Below are 22457 nucleotides of genomic sequence, written 5' to 3' on the forward strand. Positions count from 1 at the left end.
GAAATTAACTAGATAGCAATAGGTCAAATCTATTCTCTCAGCCTAAACAATGTTATTGTGATAATAAACTGGAAAGGACAGCCATGTACACTACTTTAAGCTTAAAGGAGAAAAGTAGATCTGGCATGGGCAAATTTTGCCCCTCCAGGTGTTTTGAACTTCAACTCCCATCATTCCTAACATGTTAGGAATGATGGGAGTCGAAGTCCAAAACACCTGGAGGGCCAAAGTTTACCCATGCCAATGCCTGTGGTAGATTATACTTGTAAACACTAAAACTGAAACCCGGAATGTTAATGCCTTTTTAGCTTAGCATATAAATGCAGCCATGACTTCTGCCCTGCTTCTTCCACAGTCCCACTGGCCTACTTCGGCACAAAATATACTTCTATTTCTGTTCAGCCACAAAACTAAGACAAATACAACAAACAGTGATATGTAATACCCCCCAGTTCTTGTTTTCCAAACAAAAGAATCAGTTTAAAAGTTTCTGCAGTGGATGAATTTAAGAACTGGACATGTATGGAGAAAGACTAGTTGAGCATCCTCCAGTCAAAATGTTTGGGACCAGAAGTGTTTGGGATTTTTTTTTTTCAGATTTTGGAATACCTATACAGTATTTGGATATACAGCTAGCCTTTCTGATTTGCAGATTTGACTACTATTCATGGATTTAATTAATACATTCTAAGTACAGTAGAGTCTCACTTATCCAAGACTCGCTTATCCAAGGTTTTGGATTATCCAATGCATTTTTGTAGTCAATGTTTTCAATATACAGTAGAGTCCCACTTATCCAAGCCCCGCTTATCCAAGCCTCTGGATTATCCAAGCCATTTTTGTAGTCAATGTTTTCAATATTTTGTGATATTTTGGTGCTAAATTCATAAATACAGTAGTTACAACATAAGATTACTGTGTATTGAACTACTTTTTCTGTCAAATTTGTTGTATAACACGATGTTTTGATGCTTAATTTGTAAAATCATAACCTAATATGATGTTTAATAGGCTTTTCCTTAATTCCTTCTTATTATCCAAAATATTCGCTTATCCAAGCTTCTGCCGGCCCGTTTAGCTTGGATAAGTGAGACTCTACTGTACCATAATATTTTGGTGCTAAATTTGTAAATACAGTAATTACAACATAACATTACTGCGTATTGAACTCCTTTTTCTGTCAAGTTTGTTGTGTAACATGATGTTTTGGTGCTTAATTTGTAAAATCATAACCTAATTTGATGTTTAATAGGCTTTTCCTTAATCCCTCCTTATTATCCAAGATATTCGCTTATCCAAAGTTCTGCTGGCCCGTTTAGCTTGGATAAGTGAGACTGTATTTCCAGATCTCCTAGCACTTCTGTTAGAAATTGACCACAGAATTGTGCTAAAGATCCCTAAAAAAGAATACTTATCTGTTCTCAGCCACTTTGAGCCTCCTTATAGAGAGAAAAAGCAGGATATAAAGAAACATAATAATAATAATAATAATAATAATAATAAGAAGAAGAAGAAGAAGAAGAAGAAGAAGGACGAAGAAGAAGGACAAAGAAGAAAGACGAAGATGAAGAAAGACGAAGAAAGATGAAGAAGAAAGAAGAAGAAAGAAGAAGAAGAAGACGACAAAGAAGACGAAGAAGAAGAAGATAAAGAAGAAGAAGAAGAAGAAGAAGAAGAAGAAGACGAAGAAGAAGACGAAGAAGAAGACGAAGAAGAAGAAGAAGAAGAAGAAGAAGAAGAAGAAGAAGAAGAAGAAGAAGAAGAAGAAGAAGAAGAAGAAGAATTCATCATTACTAGTAAGTCCTCTATTGCACTAGAGAGTCACACTGAAAGACAAAGAGATTTCTAGAGAGATGTTCTCTCGGGCTGAAAAGGGATTTTTTATCCATGGTTTTCCTACATTCATGGAGCTCCTGTGCCTTTAACCCAGGCACAAGCAAACTTCGGCCCTCCAGGTATTTTGGACCTCAACTCCCACAATTCCTAACAGCCTACCATCTGTTAGGAATTGTGAGAATTGAAGTTCAAAACACCTGGAGGGCCGAAGTTTGCTTGTGCCTGCAAATGTGGGCAGCTGACTATACTTATATAGCTTTGAGATGAGACCCAAATCTAAACACTAAATTAATTTACGTAGTGAATTTTGTCTGATAATTAGTCTGGTAATTTTATCTGGACTACTTTAAATAATTTGGTGCATGAAACAAAATGTGTATACACCGAACCACGAGAAAGCAAAGGTGTTATTCTCTCAGACCCACATAGACTATTCTGGAGTATTTGGAATTTCAGAAATCCAGATAAAGGATGCTCAGATCTGTATGTTAATTGATCTTGGTACTGACAGACTAGCTGAAGTGGAGTATTTGTTTAAGTCACAGAGAGTTGAATGATTCTGCTTCTCCTTGAAGGATGAGCTTGTGTTTATCGGAAGATAAGAGCCTGAAAGCTGAGGAAGTGACATTGATGAAGTGAAGAACAAGGGAGACACATATGGAATGCCACATTTGGAAGCAATGCTCTCCTTTATTCTCTCCTGTTCCTTTGTCAAACAAGGAGGCCAAGGTTAAATCACAGACAAGTAGCTATTGTTACACCTTCCCTCTAAGCTTAGACTATTTACTTTTGGAGATTTAATTTAATATTTGAGGGGGGAACCACACTTTGCTGTATTGCTACACCTTCTGTAGAGTTTCATATGTCTTTGATCGCTGAATGATAAGTTTGAAAAAGATAAAGATCTTCAATAGGCGCAGCCACCAGATGGATTTCCATTATATCCGAAGAAAAGAAATATGGAGCAAAAGAAAAGATGGGAAACTTGGTTTTATCACATCTATTCAACAAAGATTTGCAGTTGCCTGGTGAATTAGACAAAATATAAGTAAAGTAAATGTGAATGTTTCCCCTTGACATTAAATCTAGTTGTTTCTGACTCTGGAGGTTGGTGCTCAGCTCCATTTCTAAGCTGAATAGCCGGCATGGTCCGTAGACACTTCCAAGGTCATGTGGCTGGCATGCCGAAGAAGTACCTATGGATCTACTCACATTTGCATGTTTTTGAACTGCTAGGTTGGCCGAAGCTGGGACTAACAGTGGGAGCTCACCCCGCTCCCTGGATTCAAACCACTAACCTTTTGGTAAGCCAGTTCAGCAGCTCAGCAGTTTAACTCGCTGCACCACTGAGGGCTCCAAGACAAAATATAGTATGGCTATATGACGCCAATTGGAGTCCCACTGATGGCGGGTGGTTGGTGGGTGTTTTTTGGGGAAGTCTTACCATTATCTTCCTCTAAAGTGGAGAGTGTGTGCCAGTGCCAAGAACATTAAGTAAGTTTTCATGGCTAAGCAGGTCTCTCAGAATCCAAGTCCAGTACTTGGATTCTCACTAGGGATAGGTAAAAATTGAATGTTATTCCCACACATAGATATATAGAATTACAGAATCAGAGAGTTTGAAGAAACCCCAATGGTCATCCAGTCTAACCCTTTCCCTTGCAGGAACATGCAATCAAAGCAGTCCTGACAGATGGCCATCCAGTCTCTGCTTTAAAACCTCCAGAGGAGGAGACTCCACAGAACTCCAAGGAAACATGCTCAACTGCCAAAAAGCTCTTATCATTAGGGAAGTTCTTCCTACTGTTTAGGTGGAATCTTTTCCTGCTATTTGAACCCATTGCTCCATTGTGTCCCAGTCTCTAAAGCTGCAGAAAACAAGCCTGTTCCCTCCTCAATGTGACATCCTTTCAAATATTTAAACATGTCTCTGTTCTCATCTCTCAGCCTTCTCCTCTCCAAAATAAGCATACCCTAAGCAGCTCCTCATAGATCTTGTGTCTGTTATATAGGGTATCTGTCACACAACAGTTTACCTATTTAAGAAAGAAGGGTGAAAATGTTCAATGAAGAGAAACAGAAGCTGATAAATATTTATCTCAAGGGCTTGACTTTTATAAGTTTGCACATTCAATCATATTTATAGTGATGACTTAGGGTTGCCAATGTTTTCTTTAAAGGTCCCTCATCTTTGACATCTACCCTGTTTCTCCAAAAGAAGACCTATCATGATTTTTCAGCATTTCTGAGGATGCTTGAAATATTATCCGTATTTCAAAAATAAGCCCTAGATATAGTTCAATTTAAAAAGTCAATTTGGAAAAATACAACTGACCCTGAAAACAAGCCCTAACACATCTTTTGTAGCAAAAATTAATATAAGACCCTGCCTTGTTTTGGGGGAAACAGGGTATATGGCAAGAAGGTACACCATGACCCTCTGTACAAGGAACAGCTTTATTGACCAAATCTGTCCAATGCATATGAGAAATAATTTAATTTCAGTTTGTTTCTTGGAGGGGAATGCTAATACAGTGTTGCCCCCCCCCCCCCAGTATCTGTGGAGAATATGTTCCCAGACTTTGCATAATAGCAAATGCTATTGAAATGAAGGGCTTCTGACCCAATAATACCATAGTGTCAAGCCAGAGGACCTAGGAAATGGTTAGTGAGTACATGCTTAGTCAGACATGGACAAATGAATCCATGTACAGTAGAGTCTCACTTATCCAACATTCACTTATCCAACATTCTGGATTATCCAACTCAATTTGCCTCCTGCCCCGATCCACAGTTGTTTCTCTAGGCAGCAAAGACTGAACTTTTTATGGATTTAATTTCCAACAATGTTGTTACTGTAAGTTCATTTTATGCAATTCTGTCTTTATTTGTAGTCAATGTAACCAATTTTTTTAGTCAATGTTTTCAATACATTGTGATGTTTTGGTGTTAAATTCATAAATACAGTAATTATTACATAATGTCACTGTGTATTGAACTGCTTTTTCTGTCGATTTGTTGTAAAACATGATGTTTTGGTGTTTAATTTGTAAAATCATAATGTTATTTGACGTTTAATAGGCTTTTCCTTAATCCCTCCTTATTATCCAGCATTTTTTCTTATCCAATGTTCTGCCTGCCCATTTATGTTGGATAAGTGAGACTCTACTGTATATTGTCGTTATATTCGTCCTCGGGATCATTTTTAAATGAAAGTAGAAGATAGCAGAATGGACATTTTCCTATCCCTGCTTGCAAAGCTTGGAAAAATTACTTTACTGGACTATAGCTTCTCATACCTGTCAGTCACATTTGCCATATTTTAAAGTTTCCTTCAGATCTCCTAGGCATAGCTCCAGTGGCCATCAATTCAAAGCCATGATGCAGATGGAAATTAAAGCCAAACGCAGCAAGGCATTAACCTCCATCCAGGCCACCCAATGCCATTTCAATCATTGCTACAGCTGTTCCCACTTCCCTTTATGTTCAGCATGGGCATCCTCTTTTTCCATACTGCTCTCCCCTGGGACTTAATAGTTTTACAAAAGCTTAGATTCTTCCATCATGTGATTCATTAAAAGGGACTGTTTGTGTCTATGGGGAGGATGAATGGACGCTTTGTGTCAGAGGATTTTAATAAGGCTCTAAATGACCTTGGATTTATTTTGCCCTAGTGGCTCCCACAATGTAACTGACCTAAAATAAATACATTCTACTAAAGATACAAGACTATTTGGAAAGAGAAAGGTAACACTGTTCCCATTTTTATTCCTTTGTTTGTTTCTGCTCCTACAATCTGGGATGGCACCAATTCTCAAGTAAGGATGCTGATGAAATTCTTCAGACCCACATTCCTCAGTGGATTTGAGGATTGTGAAATGAACAACATTCATTGGAGGAACATTTGATTTGGAGGCAAAGGGTCCTCAATCAAAGCTTAGAAGAGTTACTTTCAGGATTATAATCTTTATAATCCCTAGATAGAATTGGGTAACCATGGTGACTAATGGATTCTAGGAGCTGAAATCCAGAAAATAACAACCCCAAACTCCACAACCTAGATTTGGGTGCAAATCATGGAGCGCCATTAGATGTTGCAAGGAGGGGTGCATGGTTTTGTCTCTTGAACTGGGCAATACTAGGTTGGGTCGTCAAATGGTTTCAACTGGGAGAAAGCAGTTTCCTATTTTCCCTTACCATCTTTCTAGAGTTGCATCAAGTCATTAACAACCTGTCATTCTATTTGTTTTTATCTCCAGATTTTGCTCTGATGAGCACAAACGGCTTCCAACTTTTTTTGCATCTTGCCTTCTTCTGCACATCACCTCTGTCTTAACATCACAGAACAAAATGTGGCAAAGCCATAGCAATCATCCTTTTGTGCTACGATTTAATCTGTGCACTCATGAGCTTTGATTAAACCAATGTGAAAAAAATGAATTACCAGTCACAGTCATGGAATAATATCATGTTTCCTTGTTGATTTTTTAAGGTTAATCTCTGTATGGGCATGGTGCTAACCAATAAGTGCGGGGGGACTAAGAACTGGAGACAATGTGTGTTTTAAGTCCAAAATTATTTTATAATTATGTTATAGTATCATAGGAATGAAAGTAGAAGCCCTAATGTGTGTGAACTCATGTCTGCTTATTTATAGCAATTTCATACAGTTTTCTTAGGCAAGGAAGGTGAGTGCCTCCTTCTAAAATACTGCTCACAGAACCTGCCATTTGTTGGAGGTCTACCATCCAAATACTAACCAGGGCTGATCCTGCTTAGCTTTCAAGAGAAAAAGGAGTCTAGTACCTTGAAGCCCTATTGTACAGATAAGTAATTAAGTCTTTTGACAAAAATGGCAATGGCATAACAAAGATCCACCCAAAGGAAAAGTGTTCTTACCAAACATCAAGGGAACCACTGACCGCATAAGGAAGCTGATGAAGAAACACAACCTACAAACTATCTACAGACCCACCAAGAAAATCCAACAAATGCTACGTTCAGCAAAGGACAAGAGGGATCCTCTCACCTCTGGAGGAGTCTACCGTATACCATGCAGCTGTGGAAACATCTACATAGGAATCACCAAATTCAGCATTGCCCAAACACGAATCAAGGAACACAAAAGGCACTGCAGACTAACTCAACCAGAGAAGTCAGCCATAGCAGAGCACTTGAGGAACCAACCTGGACACAGCATATTATTTGAGAACACGCTAACATCCACCACGTCAGACTACACAGAGAAGCCACTGAAATCCACAAGCATGTGGACAATTTCAACAGAAAGGAGGAAAGCATGAAAATGAACAAAATCTGGTTGCCAATATTCAAAAACTCTAAAATCAGAACAGTAAATAAGGAACAACACTCTGAAAACAGAGGAATTCCAGATATGAATCAATCAGGGGCAGCTAACATCTCTGAACAAAATATTCCCCCAGTCAGGAAGAAACCAGGACATGAATCTGGCAAGGTCATTAATGTTAATCAAGGTGATTAATTAAAACATTCACACTAGCCTCCAACAGACAAGAGTTCCTTCTCACACCCTGGACATTCCACAGATAAATAAACCTTCCTTGCTTAGTTTTTTTTCCCCAATATACCTCACAACCTCTGAGGATGCCTGCCATAGATGTGGGCGAAACATCAGGAGAGAATGCTTCTGGAACATGTCCATACAGCCCGGCAATGGCGTTTGCAGGGACTGTCAACAACTGATCTTCATAAGCAGTGATCTTTGACTACAATCAAACCAAGCTGTAGTTATAGTCAAGCTTATCTGAAGTCAAGTTCCAGCAAATTAACTAAAACGTAACTTTTGAGTAGCCATGTGCAGAATTGCATTCTTTGTCTTTACCGATCTTCTTAAATCAAAGCCAAGATCTAACACTGCCGGAGTTCCTTGGTTTTAGAACTTTCTGGGTTTGTTTTACCTTCTCTCCCCAAATTCATGCTCAAGAAAAGGGAAAAGAAAGACAAGAGGATATCCCAACTTTTAGTATGATTAACACTTGAATGGTCTGAAGGGCTTCAGATGTTTAAATTTTGCCCTGAATTCAAAGACAAGTCAATAATTCAAGGAGCACAGAGCAGTGCTGGCTTCCATATCACTGAGGTTGGTGGGCACTAGAATTGGAATCTGAAGGAGCTGTCTAAGGTGCTAAACCCTATTTGCCAAAATAGGTTCAGTACCTTGGACAGTTCCTTTAACTCTGGATTGAAACCTGAAGGAAACCCATTGTCCCTGACAAGGAAAACAGAGGCTAACATTGAACAGTTTTTTTCGTGTCAAGAGCAACATGACAAACTGCAAGTCGCTTCTGGTGTGAGAAAATTGACCATCTGCAAGGACATTGCCCAGGGGATGCCCAGATATTTTGTGTCGGCTTCTCTCATGTCCCCACATGGAGCTGGAGCTGACAGAGGAAGCTCATCCGCGCTCTCCCCGTCTGTCAGGTCTAGCTTGTGGGGACATGAGAACAGCCCCCCAGCTAACACAACCCAGCATCCCCTGGGTAATATCTCTGTAGACAGCCAATTCTCTCATATCATATCTCATTGATAATATTATGATGTAATGCAATATAATAATAATGATACACTATTATAATTGTATATTTATATTACATGCAATATTACTAATAACATTGCAATATAGTCGTATAGTACAATATAATAATATATAATGCTTATGTAGTGCTTATATTGTGCTATACTAATAATATAATTTATTGTATGTATATATAACTTGTAAGCTCTTGCGGCTCTTGCATAAGGTCTGGTACATAAGGAATGGCATGGGCACTTTGCATTGTTTTAAACTTTGTATATTGTATTTTATGACTGTTTTAAGTGTTTTAACGTTTTAGTTCATTGTATATCAGTGTAACGGCATCAATTGCCAATTGTAAGCCGCCCTGAGTCCCCCCGGGTGAGAAGGGCGGGGTATAAATGATTGAAATAAATAATAAATAAATAAGCCGCCCTGAGTCCCCTTCAGGGTGAGAAGGGCAGGATATAAATGTCGCTAATAATAAATAAATAAATAAATACCAGAAGCAACCAGTAGTATGTTCTCAAGTCACTTCTGACACAATAAAGAAAAATGTAAGCCTATGGTCAACAGCAGGCAGAAGTGCTAGTGATTCCTAGATAGGTGTTCTCGCAGGGGTAAAAAACAGCAATTTTCAAATTGTTTTTTCACTTTCATAGGAGCCCTGTGCTCCAACCCCACCAAACATGGAGAGCTGATTGTATTATCTTTCACAAGACTTAAATTACAGACCTTTCCTGAGAAGTTGTGTGCTTGCATACAAGGCTTTTATCTAGGACTTATCCTGTCTAAATCAGAGCTAGGAAATGCAACTCGGGTTGGCCAGTAAGTGCAGCCAGGAAGCACATTACATTTACACTGGTCATTCTGACTGGTGCATTCTGGATATTGTAATATTCAGAAAGTAGCTTTTTAAAGTTCTAGTTCAGATGATATTACAGTAGAGTCTTGCTTATCCAACATAAATGGGCCGGCAGAATGTTCGATAAGCGAAAATGTTGGATAATAAGGAGGGATTAAAGAAATGCCTATTAAGCATCAAAACATCATGTTTCACAACAAATTACAGTTGAGTCTCGCTTATCCAACATTCGCTTATCCAACATTCTGTATTATCCAATACAGTCTGCCTTCTAGTAGTCGATGTTTTCAATACATTGTGATGTTTTCGTACTAAATTTATAAATACAGTAATTAGTACATAACGTTACAGTGTATTGAACTGTGTTTTCTGTCGGTTTGTTGTAAAACATGTTTAGGTGCTTAATTTGTAAAATCGTAATGTAATTTGATGTTTAATAGGATTGTCCTTAATCCCTCCTTATTATCCAACATTTTTGCTTATCCAACGTTATGCCGGCCCGTTTATGTTGGATAGGCGAGACTCTACTGTAACAGAAAAAGCACTTCAATACACTGTAAAGTAATTTAGTAATTACAAATTTGGCATCAAAACATTTACTACAAAACACTGACTACTAAAAGGCAGACTGCATTGGGTAACACAGAATGTTGGATAAGAGAAGGTTAGATAAGCATGATTCTACTGTAATTACTGTATTTATGAATTTAGCAGCAAAACATCACAATGTATTGAAAACATTGACTACAAAAACATTGACTATTAAAAGGCAGACTGTGTTGGATAATCCATAACGTTGGATAAGCGAAGGCTGGATAAACGAAACTCTACTGTATTTGTAAGTGTGACCTTTCTTTTATTTATTTACAGTATTTATATTCCGCCCTTCTCACCCCGAAGGGGACTCAGGGCGGATCACATTACACATATAAGGCAAACATTCAATGCCTTAACATAGAACAAAGACAAGACAAACACGGGTCCGAGCTGGCCTCGAACTCATGACCTCCTGGTCAGAGTGATTCATTGCAGCTGGCTGCAGCTGGTTGCTCAACAGCCTGCACCACAGCCCGGCCCTTTTTTGCTCAAAAGGAACTCAAAAAAGCTCCTCCATTCTTTCTCCATCAAATTAAAACATTCAGTCTATCAAGGAGAAAAGGATAGAAGGTCAACACAATGCCTTCTGACTAGTGACAAAGGGCATCTGCCTGGAAGCATCCAAAAAGAACAAGGAGAAAACAAGAGTTCAACATCCGCTGTGCTGATCTGCCATAGAAAGATTGGCCAAGTGCCTTCCAGGAACTGACAGAATGGAAATAATATTTCATGATCTCATTATTTCTGGTTCCATGCTGGTATAACAACACCATAAGATGAACAGCGTGTGATTGCCTTTTTAAAATGATGTGTGTGCACGCATTATTTACATAATATCCAGCATTTTCATACAGGAAAACTCAACCATTTTCCTACAGATTGGATAGTAAGTTTCTTCCACTAGGCATTTCTGGGTGTTTTCGTTCTCTCTTTGATGACAGCACAGCCCATTCAAGGGAACAGCTTCGACTTCAACAGCTGATTTGTTTCAATGCCTGTCGCATCAGCACCCGATCATGAGAGTTAAATAGGTTAAGAAGGGGAATTACGCTCTGGTGATGGTGCGCAAATTGGATCACAGCAGGCGTGGAGGGTAAATCCTGCACAGGCATGTTCAATGGCAGCTCACACCTGCCCCCCCACATCCCATCCCATCCCATCCCATCCCACCCCAGCCCAGTCCGTCTTTTCCATCTCACCAGCCTCTTTGGCACGCCAAAGCTTAGTAGCCATGGGGATAAAAGGAAGGAAGGTGTGTGAGGAAGGAGATCCTCTCCTTCAATCCTCGCCCTGAAGGACTCTTCCACCCACAGGGCTGCAGGAGGTCACACAGAACAGGGTTTGCCTTGGGGTCATTTCCCATGGAAGACATGGCTAACTATAGCCGTAAGATCATGCTGACCAGCTATTTGAAAGGGAACTACCCCGTTTCCCCTAAAATAAGGCATCCCTAGAAAATAAGACCTAGTAGAGGTTTTGCTGAATTGCTAAATATAAGGCCTCCCCTGAAAGTAAGACCTAGCAAAGTTTGTATTTGAAAGCATGCCCGCCGAACAGAACACCAGAGCATGCAGGATTGGTAAATGTACATACTATAGAGCAGGAGTCCTCAAACTTCTTAAGTTGAGGGCCAATTCACAGTCCCTCAGACTGTTGGGGGGCCGAACTATGATGAAATAGTCCAAAATTAAGATTGTTGTTGTTGTGTGCCTTCAAGTCGTTTCAGACTTAGGTCAACCCTAAGTCTAACGTTTAAGACAGAGGCCAGGTAAGTGACCTTGGAGAGCCTTAGTTTGGGGACCCCTGATCTAGACGATCTCATAAGACCATAGGTAAGCGAAGAGACCCCCAAAGACCATCTATATGGTCTCATAAGGCCACCAGAAGACCATAGATAAGGAAAGGGACCTCAAAGGCTATCTAGATGGTTTCACAAGACTATAGGTAAGGAAAGTGACCCTCAAAGGCCATCTAGATGATTTCATCAGGCCACCAGAAGACCATAGGTAAGGAAAGAGGCCCCAAAAGGCCATCTAGACGATCTCATAAGGCCAGCAGAGACCATAGGTAAGGAAAGGGACCCTCAAAGGACATCTAGACAATCTCATAAGGCCAGAAGAAAACCATAGGTAAGGAAAGGGACTTCAAAGACCATCTAGATGATTTCATAAGGCCAGAAGAAGACTATAGGTAAGGAAAGGGCCCCCCAAAAGCCATCTAGACAATCTCATAAAACCATAGGTAAGGAAAGGGACCTTCAAAGGCCATCTAGACGGTCTCATAGGACCATAGGTAAGGAAAGTGGCCTCCAAAAGCCATCTAGATGGTTTCATAAGGCTGTAGCTAAGCAAAGAGGCCTTCAAAGACCATCTAGACGACCTCATAAGACATAAGTAAGCAAAGAGACCTCCAAAGACCAGGCAGACTTAGGTCAACCCTAAGTCTAAAGTTTAGGACAGGGGCCAGGTAAATGACCTTGGAGGGCCACATCCAGCCCACGGGCCTTAGTTTGGGGACCCCTGCTATAGAGTGTTGTACAGTACATGGAAATAATGGTAGCAACAAGAAATTCTTGATAGGATTCACAGTTTGTCTGGTTATGCTGGTTTGTGATGACAACTACTGTAGAGTGTATAATAAATGTTCATTTTTTTTGTTCAACAATAAATGTGAATTCTTCTTCATGGAAAAATAAGGCATCCCCTGAAAATAAGACCTAGAGCATCTTTGGGAGCAAAAAATAATATACTGTCTTGTTTTAGGGGAAACACGGTACAGGCAATCCCCAAGTTATGAACAAGTTTGTTGCCGAAGGTTTTCATGGCTGGAATCACTGGGTTTCTGTGAGTTTTCTGGGCTATATGGCCATGTTCCAGAAGCATTCTTTCTTGATGTTTCACCCACATCTATGGCAGGATTCCTCAGAGGTTGTGAGATCTGTTGGACACTAGGCAAAGGAGGTTTATATATCTGTGGAAGGTTCAGGGTGGGAGAAATAACTTCTGGAACTTATGCCCCAGAAAACACACAACAACCCTGAAATAACACTTGTCTGCTGGATGCAAATGGGAATGTGGCAATACATCACCTTGATTACTATTTAAAGGCTTTGCAGATTCAAGGCCTGGCTGATTCCTGCCTGGGGGAATCAACAACTATGCCAGACTACACAGAAAAGCCATTGAAACCCATAATCATGTGGACAATTTCAACAGAAAGAAGTAAACCATGGAGTCTGGCTACCAGTATTAAAAAAAATCTCTAAAATCAGGACAGTAAAGAGCAACATTCTGAAAACAGGGGAATTCCAGACATGAAACAATCAGGGCCAGCTAACACCTCCTAACAAAGGATTGCTTGTGGATTCCAATGGCTTCTCTGTGTACTCCCTTGCCTAGTTTCCAATATATCACACAATCTCTGAGGATGCCTGCCATAGATGTGGGCAAAACATCGGGAGAGAATGCTTCTGGAACACAGCCATGCAGCTCTGAAAACTCAGAACAACCCAAAATAAGAACATTTTTTCAATTGTTTAGCCATTTATAATTCCTCTGGTGCAGCGTGTTGTTACGAACAACAAAAAATCATTGACTATCGAAAACTCTGCAGACTTATGAAACCAACCATAATAATAACAACAATACACAGAGACCTAGCATATCAAGAAAAAGGGTGTAACCTATTCTTCTCCTATACACCTCCTTTTCTGTGCAGGGCTGTGGTTGTTGGATCAAGGTGAATTCAATCACATGAGCTACACCCAGTGTATAGCCAACAAAGGTTTACCATCTTAATATGGCCACAAAATCAGTCTTTCCCTCAGGTTGGTCGCATAGCAGCTGAAGAGTATTTAGGAAAATGCAGTGAGTCACTGTGGAATCTCTTACCTGCTTCTTTTGCCGCCCTTGGCACCTACAGCTACATTTCTGCTCAAGGAGGCAGGTGTGGTACCTTTATTAGCAAAGAAGCCACACCTGAAACAATTTCCTTTTCTAAGAAAATTATGAGGGGGGGGGCATTGAATCTGGTAACTAAACACTGGTGGTGCTGCACCATAGCAAAGAGTTTTTCTACATGGATTTGTATCATCATGTCAACAAAAGGATTTGATGGTTGAACGAGGCTTGTGCAAACATGAGTGTATAGGAAGGTATAAGCACATTTAAAGAGACTATGAGTAAAATCCACATATCCCTTCTCATATAAAACAGACAGAACATCAAATCCCCCTACTAACCAAATGATAATAAAATTTTAAAGGCAATTTATGCAGATCCTCTATTTTAGTAGTTTCCAATCTTTGAGCCTCCAAAACTTTCAGGAATTCTGGGCGCTGAAGTCCAATAAAAACAGAGTACCAAGGGTTGGGAAGTATTGTTCCATACTATTCATTGTAGGGTGGAACATATATGGATTTTTCTCATGGTGCTTCCAAATCACATATTGTTCTTACTGCAATACACCTAGACAGAGGCAAATGTATATAATTATAATTACACCAGCGCTCAGCATTCATGCTTTATACTTAGAGTGTACTTGTAATTGTAGGCCGAGGCTAATAACACCAACATGAACAACAATTCACCTGCTAGCCATAGACAACCGAACACCCTACACAGGTTAGTCAGTGGGCTGGTGAAGAAGAGATGGATAGCTAATTTCCTGCGGAAACTTACTAATAGCGCATGAGATGTAGACCCAAAATTAATAAGAACACCAGTCCTGGCCTTGTCTTACTTAACTGCTGAGTACGCCTGCCCTGTCTGGCATAAATCTGCCCACATGAAGCAGGTGATTATAGCACTGAATGAGACATATAGAATACTCATAGGATGTCTTAAGCCTACACCTGTCGATAGACTATATAAGCAAGCTGGCATTGCCTCCCCCCCCCCCCCAATGTGTGACGGGAAGTTGCTGTCAATTGTGAGAGAAATAAGGCTGAACACTGTGAAAGCCACCCACTGTATAGCTATCAGCCCCCTCCCAGTAGACTGAAATCAAGGAAAAGTTTCATGAGAATCATCACTCCTCTAAATGTTCCTCCAGCAACAGCAAGAATATCCCTATGGGCAGAAAAATCAGACAATTCCAACTGAATGGCCCCTTAAGAGGGTCTTTTTCAAGGGGCAAACCAAGAATGGGCAATTTGGAAATCTCTGAACAGACTCAGAAGCGGAGTGGGGAGATCAAAAGACAACCTGGCAAAATGGCACGACCTAGAAGAATCCTCCACCTTGTGTGATTGTGGAGCAGAAGAAACAACTCAGCCTCTGTACTCTTGCCCAAAATGCCCTGCCTCGTGCACAGAGAAAGAACTGCGTAAAGCTATAGACAATGAAGTTGCTGTCGCCCGTTTTTGGTCTAAAACTATTTAGCTGCTTGTGATCCCTTTATTTATCAGTTTTTAAACTTATTTAAGCAATGCTTTTGACACAAAATAAATAAATAAAGTCTTTGGAAACATTATAGTTGTATTATTCTAATTCCTAGAATCAACCAGTTTACAGACCATGCTGGCCGTGGAATTCTGGAAGTTGAAGTATATAAAGCGGGAATTATTCCAAGCTCTGCACCATCTGCCCTCCATCAGACAGCTTTCTTTCAGTGCAAAACAGGTCTCCTCCACAATTTTAATGGAAATATAGGGTGCCTACCAGAGAGAGAAGTAGATCATGCCATCATATCTACGTTTTTTTTTTCCGGTCAGGAAAAACTTGAGAAACTGCAAGTCGCTTCTGGTGTGAGAGAATTGGCCGTCTGCAAGGACGTTGCCCAAGGGATGCCCAGATGTTTTGATGTTTTTACCATCTTTGTGGGAGGCTTCTCTCATGTCCCTGCATGGAGCTGGAGCTGATAGAGGGAGCTCATCCGTGCTCTCCTTGGCTTGGCAGCCTTTAGGTCAGCAGCCCAACCTTCAATATCTATGTAACTACATGAATCTGCATGATAGAAGATCTATGCATGTATACGTGTGTGTGCGTGCTCGCTAAGACTATTAGTTGGTCTTTCTATGTTGTTTGCAGAGGAAAGAGCTTCTTTTGTCTCACAGCCAGCACAAAGGCCACTATCCTCTTAACCTAGCTAGTAAAATGAAAGTACACAACAATATTTTTGCTGGCTTATTACAAGGTCAAGGTGTCTCACAAACAGTCTCAGTAATCCTTACAGTAAGCTCCTCGCATTATTATTCCTATACTGCAAGTGAGAGGTGAAGCTGAAGGGCAACCCTTTGCATGTGGCATCTACAGGTTTCCTTTTGTGAGATTTGGACTGCAGGCTTCCCAATTTACAGATCACACTCTTAAGGGATCCAGAGCAATCTGCCTTATACAGAACCAGACCAATAGTTCTGCAGTAACCCAGGCCAGAGGTTTCTTCCTGGATACAGATGATTATCTATATCTGATTTAAATCTGGTTCCAGGCCTGGATATGGGATGAAAAGAAGCTAACTGGGCATTTCTACATTATGTCATTTGGCACAGGCACAAACCCTCCTGAGATATAGAGTGGAATATAAATGTTTAAATAAATATTTATTTAGTAGTCCAAGGCTGCACTGCCTTTGCAGAAAGGCTCCGTGTGAGCCACAACTCTGGCTTTCAGGGCCAATGGCACAACACATAGCTGGCAATACTCAACCTGCTGGCCACATGCACACCTTCACTATCCTGTTCGAATCCCACCCGGGGAGAGCGCGGATGAGCTCCCTCTATCAGCTCCAGCTCCATGCGGGGACATGAGAGAAGCTTCCCACAAGGATGGTAAAACATCAAAAACATCCGGGCGTCTCCTGGGCAACGTCCTTGCAGACGGCCAATTCTCTCACTCCAGAAGCAACTCCGGTTGCTCCTGAAACAAAAACAAAAAAAAAACTGTCCTGTTTTGCAGCTCTAATAGCTCTACGTGTCTCCTATCAAATTTGTTGGCCAAATCTGATCTGGTGAAAACAACTCAGGTACCCTGTATGTCTCATTTCTACAGTAAGTTTAGGAACATACTCCCCATGGGATCATATTGTATACTCAGAGAAGAGCTGAGCATTTTCCTCTGAACTGAAAAACAAGGTTTGCTATGTGTCGCAAGGAGACAACCACATCTTTTAATTTGCAGTGATGAGGAATCGCAGTTGACTTGCCATGCTGCAGCACTGTTTGAACAGAGATAAGGATGAAATTCAGCAAAGGAAAGTACGACGGAACAGCAAATAACGCTGGCCCTCTCAAAACACTAGTTTAAAGCAGGGTTTCCCAAACTGGACTTCAGCTCCCAGAAGACCTGCTCATGGGTCACAGCAGCTGAGGCTTCTGGGAGTTGAAGTCCAAAACATTGGAGATCGACAGTAGGGGAATCTCTGGTCTAAAGCTTCAGGAATCCTTTGTTTCATAATCAGCATTGCAAAAAGGAAACCTCTTGGTGGACAATGGAATCAAAGGCATGAGTAGTGTTGCTCTGCTCTTCAACCATGAGCATCAACCTGAACACAGCCTGGAAAAGTTACTTTTTTAAAACAGAACTCCCCAAGCCCATAGGCAGCATAGAAGTCAGTTTTCCACGCATGATATATTGTGATTCCTGTTTTGTAAATAAAACCGAGAATATGCATGCTTTACAGTAGGGCAGGCAATCATTCAGTCCTCAAGATGTTTTTTGGACTGCAGCTCCCAGCATCCTTAGCTATAGGCTATACTGGCTAGGTCTGCTGGGAGTCACAGTCCAACAGTATCTGGAAGGCTACATGATTCCCAACGCTGCTGTAAGGAAACCTCTATGATTTTGCTACTTCTCAAGCTAGATTTGATTGTGAAATAGGATTTTTGACTCACTGTTCATTCACTGAGCTACTGTCCATACCTGCACTGAATTTATTACATTCAGAACCCCCCTTTTCTCCAATGAGCCCAAACTGAAACAATTAAAACTCTGCCATTCCATTTTATTACGGCTTAACCTGCCTGGAAGAGACAGCTAAGGCTGCAAAAGTATACCTAGCCCATGTATGAATCATGCCCACTTCCAGATTTTGTAGGATAGCAAGTCCCAAGAGCCCCACCCAATAGTACATAATGCTGAAAGTTGTTCTCTAACAACATTTGAAAAACCACCTGATTTCCATTCCTGAGCAAATCCAGGTTTATTTAGCAACCCTCAGTACCAAAATACATTACAAGTAACATAATACTACCTTACCCATTTGCTGAGGAGCACACCACACTGAAGTGTTTGCTTTACAGTAGAAATAGATAAGATTTCTCAGCAAACACATTTTCAACTGATCCAAAGATGTTGTGGAAGACCAGCCAGAGTGCTGCATTGAACTTCATTCTCTTTGTATACTGATATTCCAGATTAACATAATCATGTCTTTGAATTCTATCTCTAAAATGAGTGATGTTTCTGAGTAGACAAGCATATAATTGCACTACTAGTAAATGTTCGAATTATTTCACAGGAAGTTTTCAATGTACATTCGACCATGCAAAAAGTAAACCATTCAAAAATCCAAAAAGCAAATCTTGTGTTTGCCATTATATATAAAGGACAACACTTTACTATGCCAGTGTATATAAAGGGACTTGAAGATCCATGGATTTTGGTATCCAAATGGGATCTTGGAACCAAACCCATCACATACCAAGGGCCCACTATAGTAAAAACTGCAAATAATTAACAAAGGGAGGTAAATGTCCCATATCAGCTATCTACTGGTTTGTATCCAATATTATCCCTACTGGCTCAAGAAGAAAGCTATCATCCAAAACACATAGAAATCATTGGGTTGGGGAAATTAGTCATGTACAAATACCTTAGAAGGCATTAAATGAAGGTTCAGAAGCAGCTGGACATGGATTACAAGTTGTATGGAAGAAAGCAACGATCAATCTAGAAACCATAGTAGTCAACTATTTGTGGAAGCATACAGTTGACTACCAAGGAAAGCAGGGTGAGAACATGTATCTACTACTATTTTGGACTACAGCTCCCAGAGTCCCTGGACATGCTGACTAAATAATTCTAGGACCAATAATCTAAAAATTAATTTTTCACCCACTGCCAAAAAAAAACTACATTAGATAGACCAATAGAGACATTCTTCCATTAATGTTTCATTCTATGCCATATAAATTGGGTTGCTCGGGTTGAAACTGGAGACAGTTCCTGTACTTCTAATGATTGTGTAAAAGAGGGAATTTCAGCAGATGTTGTCTGTTGTGCAACCAAGTAACTAGAACATTTGTTGAAAGTCCCTCTTTCCCATAATTATTAAATACTCAGGAACTAATAATAATAATAATAATAATAACAACAACAACAACAACATTGGGTGCTATACCAAAAGATCTCAGCCAGCATTTGGAAACAATAGACATTGACAAAATCACGATCTGCCAACTGCAAAAGGCCACCCTACTGGGATCTGCGCGCATCATCCGAAAATACATCACACAGTCCTAGACACTTGGGAAGTGTTCGACTTGTGATTTTGTAATACGAAATCCAGCATATCTATCTTGTTAGCTGTGTCATAATAAACTAATAATAATAATAATAATAATAATAATACTTTGTTTGTAGACTGCCCTATCTCCCCGAAGGGACGCAGGGCGGTTCCCAGCATATATGGCAAACATTCAATGCCCAAAAGGGAAAACATACAAATTACATCAAAACAGATCACATCAAGCAATATATAAGCAGCATAACTTTAAACTTAGTAACAGACACAAATAGCCAAAGATAAAACTGAAATGACCCATACAAACATAAATGCATAGTATACATTTATCACTGGGTAAAAAACATCTAGAAACTAATAACTAAAATCTTATAGAAAGGTGGAACAATTTGCAACAACCAAAAGCCTGAGGTTAATTCCAGTATCTAGGCAAGATTTAACATATCTAGGCTAGGATGTAGGTTGAGGTGTGTTAGTCTTCCCTGTGTGGAAGACATTTCCATTTTTCATTCTGGCAACTCTACGCACAAGAGATTAAACCAGGCATGGGCAAACTTTGGCCCTCCAGATGTTTTGGACTTCAACTACCAGCTGTTAGGAATTGTGGAAGTTGAAGTTTGCCCATGCCTGGATTAAACTATCCCTGAGAAGATGTGCTGAACCTACCTTGCAACGAATAATGGAGGTCATCAATATCCGTAAAAGACTGCTCTTCATCAGACGGTGATATTCTGGTAAATTCCATGTTTTGAAGCCCTTGGAAGTCACTGTGAGCGCATTTCAGCAACCAAACTGGAAGAAAAGACAAAGAGAACAATGAAAATTGGAAGCGTAGACAGTTTCTCCTACAAAATCAATACTTGCAAAGAAAGAAAGGAAGAAAAAGAGAAGGAAAAACAAGAGCTTCTGTTTTCTGGCACAACGTTTTAAGATATTTCTTTTGGATCATTGACTATGCCTTCTTTTTGAATCACAAAGTCGTAAAGCTATCCTTCTGGGTGCTGTTTCTTACAGCTGGCTCACCCTCATGTCTGGAAAAATGCACTGCTGTAAAACAAGAAAGGGATCTGCATCCAAAGATCTCTGGCGAAGATTTGAAGGAGAAAGTTTAGAAAGCGGATGAAGCCTCCTGGGGTACTTTCAGCCCGTGTGTTCCTACCTACCCCGAGGGGCCTTCTTTTATTTTCCTCTCTCTCCCCCTTGTTACATCTTTCCCATTAGCGAGTTCTTGCCTTGGTCAGCAATTATTACAGCAGGTTGGAAACAAAAGGAGCTGAGCTGACAAAAGATTAAGACAGTAACCAAGAAAGAGACACTGTCTGACATGGCAAGAACAACCTTGCTGTATCTGTATCTTAGAGACCACAATGGACCTCTTTGCATTTCATGTGCAACAAAGTTTATTTTTGTTTTTCCCAACAACACTCTCAACACTCTTCCCGTCCTCCAGTCTCATCTATTTTAACAAATTCACATTTTAACAATTACATACAATGTCTTCCAAATTGATTCTTGTGAAAGTTCATGGTCACCATTGTACATAAAATAGGTTTGTGCAGTTGAGCAGGGAAATTTTAAAACACATACACCATAAACTTGCTGAAAAGGTGGACTGGAGCCAAAGAAATCTGAACTTGATCCAACACACAAAGCAATAAATCTGCATCACTCCCTATTGTGGTAGATGCCCAGTTCACGCTGTTTATTGTAAGTAATTGCTCTAAATTAATTAAGACAGCCTTGAGAAATGTACTCCTTCATTTCTGTTTATACATTCCCATATAAATCTTGTTTATATAAATGACTCTAGAAATGCCTTTTGTCACGATCCATGGTTATCTGATGGAACATTTTGCTTCAAGATGCTCTAATGGAAATACTGAAAAAAAAATAACAAGATACATACATGAAGGTCAGATATAGATGTCAACTTGGCTTGATAAAGATTTATTCGATTTATTTTTAGAAAAAGATTAAGTATCCTCTGGTCCACTGTTGCAGAAGGTTAGAGAATGGCAAAGATCTTGGTTGTATTCACAGTCAAGTCTAAACTATGGCTGAGTATGATATATAGAAAGGGTAGGGCTCCTCCATACTACCTTATGGGATGGCCACAAAAAGATCAAAAATTATTCTCACTGCGGCCCATTCACACATCACAATTCTAGCACTATCATTCCACTTTAACTGTGATGGAATTCTGGGATTTGTAGTTTGGTGAAGAACTAGAGCAGTGGTTCTCAACCTGGGGTCCCCAGATGTTTTTGGCCTATAACTCCAAGAAATCCCAGCCAGCTTACCAGCTGTTAGGATTTCTGGGAGTTGAAGGCCAAAAACATCTGGGGATCCCAGGTGGAGAACCACTGGACTAGAGTGTTCTAGCTGAGAATCCAAAATAGCCCCCCCCCCCCCACACACACACACACACACTGCAAATCCCAAGATTGCAATGGATGTTGCCATGGCAGTTAAAGTGGAATCCTAATGATGTAATTCAGGGTGTATCTACACCAAGCATGAGCAAACTTAGAATCATAAAATCATAGAATCATAGAGTTGGAAGAGACCTCATGGGCCATCTAGTCCAACCCTGCAAGAAGCAGGAAAAATTCCTACCGGCTGTTAGGAATTGTGGGAGTTGAATGCAAGATACTTCACTTCGGCAGAAAAAATGGAAATCAAAGATACAGAATGGGGGACGCCTGGCTTGACAGCAGTGTGTGCGAAAAAGACCTTGGAGTCCTCATGGACAACAAGTTAAACATGAGCCAACAATGTGATGCGGCTGCTAAAAAAGCCAATGGGATTCTGGCCTGCATCAATAGGGGAATAGCGTCTAGATCCAGGGAAGTTATGCTCCCCCTCTATTCTGCCTTGGTCAGACCACACCTGGAATACTGTGTCCAATTTTGGGCACCACAGTTGAAGGGAGATGTTGACAAGCTGGAAAGCGTCCAGAGGAGGGCGACTAAAATGATTAAGGGTCTGGAGAACAAGCCCTATGAGGAGCAGCTTAAAGAGCTTGGCATGTTTAGCCTGCAGAAGAGAAGGCTGAGAGGAGACATGATAGCCATGTACAAATACGTGAAGGGAAGTCATAGGGAAGAGGGAGCAAGCTTGTTTTCTGCTGCCCTGCAGACT

At 40.3% G+C, this 22457-nt stretch overlaps 1 protein-coding gene across 1 annotated transcript in view; it reads right to left on the minus strand.

Annotated features, from left to right (window-relative positions):
• syne2 (spectrin repeat containing nuclear envelope protein 2) overlaps positions 1-22457 on the minus strand; it is a 325700-nt gene that overhangs the window by 270456 nt on the left and 32787 nt on the right. Inside the window, exon 2 of the mRNA XM_062967506.1 lies at positions 19983-20108. Within this exon, the coding sequence (XP_062823576.1) occupies positions 19983-20061 (79 nt within the window). The 5' untranslated portion in view covers positions 20062-20108. The remainder of the gene's footprint in view (positions 1-19982; positions 20109-22457) is intronic.

Source organism: Anolis carolinensis, chromosome 1 (genome assembly GCF_035594765.1).
Source record: "Anolis carolinensis isolate JA03-04 chromosome 1, rAnoCar3.1.pri, whole genome shotgun sequence".
Lineage (NCBI taxonomy): Eukaryota > Metazoa > Chordata > Lepidosauria > Squamata > Dactyloidae > Anolis > Anolis carolinensis.